Source organism: Cyprinodon variegatus, unplaced genomic scaffold, assembly GCF_000732505.1.
Source record: "Cyprinodon variegatus isolate N-32 unplaced genomic scaffold, C_variegatus-1.0 Scaffold321, whole genome shotgun sequence".
In the NCBI taxonomy this organism is placed as follows: Eukaryota; Metazoa; Chordata; class Actinopteri; order Cyprinodontiformes; family Cyprinodontidae; genus Cyprinodon; species Cyprinodon variegatus.
This window is the reverse complement of record NW_015150774.1, coordinates 301,261-307,450: the sequence shown is the minus strand read 5'-3', so window position 1 is coordinate 307,450 and position 6,190 is coordinate 301,261. Positions and strand designations below refer to the sequence as shown.

General features: G+C 37.6%; 1 protein-coding gene across 3 annotated transcripts; it reads left to right on the top strand.

Moving 5' to 3' along the window:
• The first annotated feature begins 1,313 nt into the window (after positions 1–1,313).
• On the top strand, positions 1,314–4,588 carry LOC107091026 (interferon-induced protein 44-like). 3 transcript variants are annotated; one of them, XM_015384724.1, is made up of 6 exons: positions 1,314–1,441; positions 2,015–2,216; positions 3,182–3,340; positions 3,471–3,639; positions 4,108–4,208; positions 4,283–4,588. In XM_015384724.1, the coding sequence occupies exons 2-6, from the start codon at positions 2,160–2,162 to the stop codon at positions 4,442–4,444; spliced, it is 648 nt and encodes a 215-aa protein (XP_015240210.1). In that variant the 5' UTR covers positions 1,314–1,441; positions 2,015–2,159; the 3' UTR covers positions 4,445–4,588. The 3 variants fall into 3 exon arrangements, with proteins under 3 accessions (XP_015240210.1, XP_015240212.1, XP_015240211.1); XM_015384726.1 differs by lacking the exon at positions 1,314–1,441 and having other exon boundaries at positions 2,104–2,216; positions 3,247–3,340; XM_015384725.1 differs by lacking the exon at positions 1,314–1,441 and having other exon boundaries at positions 2,148–2,216; positions 3,207–3,340.
• The last annotated feature ends 1,602 nt before the right edge of the window (positions 4,589–6,190 follow it).

Below are 6,190 nucleotides of genomic sequence, written 5' to 3'. Positions count from 1 at the left end.
ATAATGGAGGACAAGATCAAATGGAATACTTCCTTAGATAACCTGATTGGAATTGGACCTAACATGCAAGTTGAAGGCTTAGATTAATAAAGCACAGAGGACAGCAAAAGTGTTGAAGGTTGTAGTTCTGTTTTGTGACATCCTCAGAACACAGTTGAAGCATTTTGTAGAAAAGGTCCATAATACCTGCATTTTGTGTTCAGAGCATAACAAACACGTTTAATTTTTATAAATACTGTTGCAACATTTCAAATATATGTCATTTTAGGAAACATAAGACCAAGGTTCTTAAGTTTGGTATTGGAGTTAAAGCTAGTGTTCAGAGCAAGTAACCTGACTGAGCTATTTATTTTCAAGGTGCCCTGGTCAATAGACAAAACCCAATTTATTAGGCTTTATTTAGGGTAAACTATATGAGTTTAAGCAAATTTATCATTGTACGATCCTGTGCAATGATTTTAACTAACCGTAATATGAAAGGAAAAAACAATAAAAGAGAAATGAAAGTGAAAACAAAATTAGGAGTTTTATCTGAAGTCATGTGGTTTACCAGAGCAGGAAATGTTATTTAGCAGAGACAATTACTGCTCACGCATTTTGCAGCAGAGCAGCAACACACAAATAGACAATGGTTCACTTTTGTTTGCCTTTCAAACGGAAGTTCTGGTATTTTGGGGTTAGTGCATTTTACTTCAGATAAGTCTTTTAGATATTTACTGCAATTGATTCACTAAAGCTATTAAAAATATTTATTACAAGCAAAATGTCTATTTTTTTAATATTTTATTGAAATGTCTCTGTTTCAGTCTAAAGTTTTTTTAACCAGTAAATTCTGTGAAAAATTATTTACATATTTTTATTAACAGCTTATTCAATCTAAAATTACCATCTTGGTCTTTTTGTGCTTAAGGTCAGCCTATGGGAGACCCGGAAGACTCTGGTAAGGTAGTGACTGGTAGATGTGATATTAGAAGATATGTGAACCTCATTTAACCCTGATATTGTTGCATGATCAGCCCGTCTGTTTTGGGTCAGTCTCAAATGGTGTAAGCTGGAGCAGTACAAGATAGTCTCTTGTGTGTTTGTAAATGCACAAATGCCATGAGAGTTCAGCTTGCAGACAAGGTTAGAAACTGATGTTAAGGCAAAGTAAAACTCAGAAACACTGAGTCAGTTTAGAGAAAATAAAATCCTAAACTAAATTTATCACGGTATACCTTTACAGTTATACTTTTTAAACTCATGACTGACATGAGTAAAGAAATATTCAGGTACTAGTTCACTTACCATTCTCTGTTTTTCCTTTAATAAAGCTCAGGTGAAAGAGTCACCACGTAAGTGATTACATTTTGTTTCTGAAAATATTTTATTCATCTTTGGAAAATAGTAGTTGATGTTTCTGTTCAGTTCTAGATGAACCATGGAGGGAACTACGCTGGAGGTGAGTTAACAGTAGCACTATTACCGCTCATCATTAACTGCCAGTTCATTGCTGGCAGTTTGTTCACAACCCTAGTGAAATGTAGAATTTGTGCATCACAGCTTACTGGAGGAGAAAAGCATAGAAAAAATGCAAAGCTCAGAATAAGTAATTGAGGTTCTGTTGGGTACCTGGCAGAAATTTGGCCTTAAAGACATTTTGATACAGGAGGAAATGGGGGAAAGAAGCGGTGGGAGGAGGAAAATGTAGGGAGGTGATGGAATGCCTGATTATTTCTATCATCATAGTGGATCCTCATTAACTGCAGAAAAATCACAAAAACGTTGCTAGGGGATTTGAAGAATTTGCATCTTTTTGTAAGTTCTTAAACACAAAATTATAAATATATGAAATGACAAAAAAAACTTGACTTTAAAGTTTTAGTGAAAATATTGAAAATATATATGATCTAACTTAGATTATTTTAGTTTTACTGATGGTCTTTGGTTCCAATCAGGTTTTGGTAGAATGTGTTTTTGTTGTGTCTTTTGGCCTTTGACAGAACTAACAATTGAATGTACTCGATGTTCTCAGTGAAAAACACCAGGATCTTCAATATATTCAAGAATACAAACCTGAAAAAGATGACATCAGGTACCTTCGAGTGCTTCTTTATGGACCCGTTGGTGCTGGGAAGTCCAGTTTCATCAACTCTGTCAGTAACGTCATTCGAGGTCGAATGACAATTCCTGCTTTGGCCAGTGCAATGACATCTGACCAAAGTTTTACCAAAAAGGTAAACAAAAAGCTAATATGCTTAGCTCGATCTTGTAGAACTGTGACAATGCAGTGCAATAGGAATGAAAAGAACCAGAAATATAAAGATGGGATCCTTTCAGTAGTCTTTTGCACACTACTCTGCATGATCTTGGCTCTGATGATTGGTTTCATTGTTCATTCGATTCACCTGCCAGTTGCAATTTACCTCGTCCTCAGGGCATGCACTGCACTTTAAGATCAGATTAGTGACTCACACGTTCATAATCTTGCTCCACCAGTTTGACTTGGTCACAAACCTTTGTTTCTTTCCTACAGAGGTTCCTTCCTTAGACACCATAGCTGCTAACTACAGATCAGTAGTTTTAATAAATAAAAGTTTTTTGAAATATCATACTGCCTGTCCTTCTGAATACTGGATTCCCTGTTCTGAGGCTTAACAGAATAATCTGGCAAATATATATATATCCATCAGGGGCGTTCAGACATGGAAGAATGTATAACTCAGCCTTAATCAGGCATGCAGGAAATCCAGACACATTTGAGTAATCAGGCTACTTCTGCTCCAACGTGTCTGCCTTCGACGGCTTCTGCTTCTATGTCACCTGCCATCAGACCTGTTGTTTAGGAGCCATGTCTGTGACCCCCTGAACTGTGTAATGGCAATCATGCACAGTGTCTGGCTTTTCTCACTCAATGCAAAATTCATTTCAAACTTCAGTCTTCAGCGTACCTTTCAGATACGTCCGAGGTAGCCTATATTGTCTCACTTCCAGCCAGCAAATCAAGCTGTGGGGAACTTTTGAATGTCAGAAAACCCCTAGTTTATGGAGCTCCTATAGCGCCTTCTCGCAAGAACAAATATGAGTTTTCTGCCCAGTTCTTTCCATACAAAGGGTCTCAGACTTCCATTAATCAATTATAGAAATGACTGTATCAGCAAAATGCATTTTCTGTTAATTAGCCTTTTCTCCTTTTTTTAAGTATGAAACTCATAAATTCATTAAAGGACGAGGAAGCTCAAAGACATTTTACCCTGTGGTCTTCAGCGACATCATGGGTCTGGAAGAAGGGGAAATACAAGGAGTTCATGCAAGTGACATCAAGCTGGCTTTGGAAGGACATGTAAAGGAAGGCCACAAGGTGCAGCAACTGCAACGACCAGTTCTGAAAAATATTCTAAAATTAATAAAATAATGGAAGTAGCCACAATTTAAAGATAAAGATTTTATTTCTTTGAACAAATTCATGTTAAAGATGATGTTATTTCTAGTTCAACCCAGTAGGTCCTCTATCTGAAGGTGACCCAGGCTACAACCCGACACCCTCTGCTGATGACAGAGTTCATGTCTTGGTCTGCGTGATGTCTGCCAACGCCCCACAGATTAAACCATCAGTTCTAGAGAAAATGAAGAGGGTCAGAGAAACAGCCAGTGATCTGGGTGAGTTTAAAAATAAGGATTTTTATTTACATGACATACTAACAGAAGAAATCCAAAACAAGTTAAACTGTCGGTGTCCATCCATCCATATTTTCTGACTATTCTGTCAGGGTCACTGTGGGGCTGGTGCCTATTTCTGGCAATTTATGGGCGAAAGACGGGGTACACCTGGACAGGTCACTAGTCCATCACGGGGCAACACAGACACAGAGTCATATAACCATGCACACACATACACCTACGGAGAATTTGGAGAAGCCAATTAACCTCAGAGTAATTTTTCTGGACAGCGGGAGTACGCTGAAGTACCAAGAGAGAACCAACGCAGGGAGAGAGAACATGAGAACTGCCAGTGTCTCTGGCACAAATCTGTAGAAATCTATATCTGCATTTACTGTCGCTCACTCTAACTTTTCAAATGATAAAACCACAAGCAGTGTTTACTTGAATTAGTTTGTTTACCTGCAGGAATTCCTCAAATGGCCATAATGACACGCATTGATGAAGCCTGCGAAGAAACTGAAAAAAACTTGAGAAATGTGTACAAGAGCAAGCACCTAAAGAAAAAGGTGAGATTCAGTCACTTCGTCCAGAGATATCATACATATTTTAGATTGTAACTGTGATTTTTTTAATTTTTAAGATGAAAGATTTCAGTGCAGCAGTGGGAATCCCAATGAACTGCATCTTTCCTGTGAAGAACTACAGTGCCGAAATCAACCTGAACGATGATATTGATACTTTGATTCTGAGTGCCTTGAGGAAAATGATCGACTTTGGAGATGACTTCCTTGAAAAGATTTAAAATGGGCTTTAGAAGACACATTGTGTCTTCTTTACTTTACCAATGATTAAGAAAATGTTTTTTTTTTCATAATGTAGTGTCTGATTTGGGATACTTAGTAATAAGAACCTTAAACTTTCTACTATTGATTTATTGAAATTTTCTCCTGTGACGGTCATTTAGTCATTTATTTGGGAAGGTAATGAGTTTCATAAAGTATCTTTGTCATGGCTGACTGACTCAGTCTGACCGTGGGGACCGTTGTGGATTGCATTCTCTTTGCCACCCCTTCTCCCCTAGATAAAAAATTAGGAAATAAGGTATGTTACATGCTATGGGCTAGGGTTAGGGTTAGGGATTAGGATACTTTGCTGCAAGACACCATGGAAGCCGGTAGGTGGTGTGGCACTAAAATATTAAAGGGGAAGCTTTCCCTTCCTCAAGTTCTCTGATTGGAAATGGAAGATTGCATATGGGGAGTGGAAATACTCAACCTGTCCGATCAGCTGGATCAAGAAGAGAAGGAAGAGCTGAGGGGACCATTGTTGCTCCTTTTTACCTTACATAAGGATTATGAGGGATTTTGTGAAGAAATTATGGATATTAAGCAAATGCAGATTTATTCTGTCTTAGAACTTGAACCTCTACAAATATACTGTCATGGTCTGTCTTTTGTTCCCTCTTGTGCTCCTGTTTTATTTTGAAGTTCAGTGTCTTGTATTTGTGTATCCCCTGCCTTTGTTGTAACCTTTTCTGTGTGGCTGGTTTTCCTGTGTTACTTCTGATGTCTCTGGATTTAGTTTGCCGGTAAAAATAAAAATTATTGTTTAGTGTTAGTATTTGGGTACTTTTCTCCACAATTCCTGACACATACACGGTTCATGAGATATACAGAATTTTTCTGGTACGACAGCATACAGAAGGTTTATACAGATAGATGTATGTCATTTTGTCTGCTGTGGGGAAAGCATGTCACTATTTTGGAATAAAAACTATTTAATGTGGGTATCCCTGAAATTATTACATTGATAATCATTTTGGTCTACAAAAAATACAAGAAAATGTCAATATTGTGTCATCAACACTTTAGATAATAACCAAATATCACAGTTAAGAGATGCCTAACATAATGATATGCCTTCTTGGTATAGTAAGTGTGTCCTCACTGTTGTGCCACGTACATATATTTATTTTAGTAAAGATTTTTTTAATTTGTGCAATTCTCACACGGTAATGTCCTTGTACAACATAGGAAGTCTTTACAGTTCTTAATACTCTTAATAAGGATTTGCATCAGGTCCCTCTGAGTAGGGGACTTGAACTCACTCAATCATACAACCAACTGACATCACTGTAGACAACTTTTTGTTCTGTTGTTATTTACTGCAGTTTTCTGCAATGTCTTTATTGTTTGTGTTTATTTTAAGAAGCACCATCCTGCCTTGAGCTCGTGACCTATGGTAAACTTATACTGAAGTAGCACCAGATCTTTTCACTTTCAGTCTGCAGGGTTACTATACAAGTGTGTGTGTGGTCATGTATTTGTTACCTGGTGGGAACAATTTCCCAGAAAAATGCTAAATTCTTTGGGACTTGTGGGGAACAACAACTAGTCCCATGAGGAAAGTATCTTTTCTTGGGGTGGGGGTTGGGTATAGACTAAGCCGTGACTTGTGCCATAATTTTCTTCAACTGAAGAAAGACAAAACTGAAGTAATAATCTTTGGACCAATAGAGGAGAGATCTAAAGTTAGCACACAGCTTCAG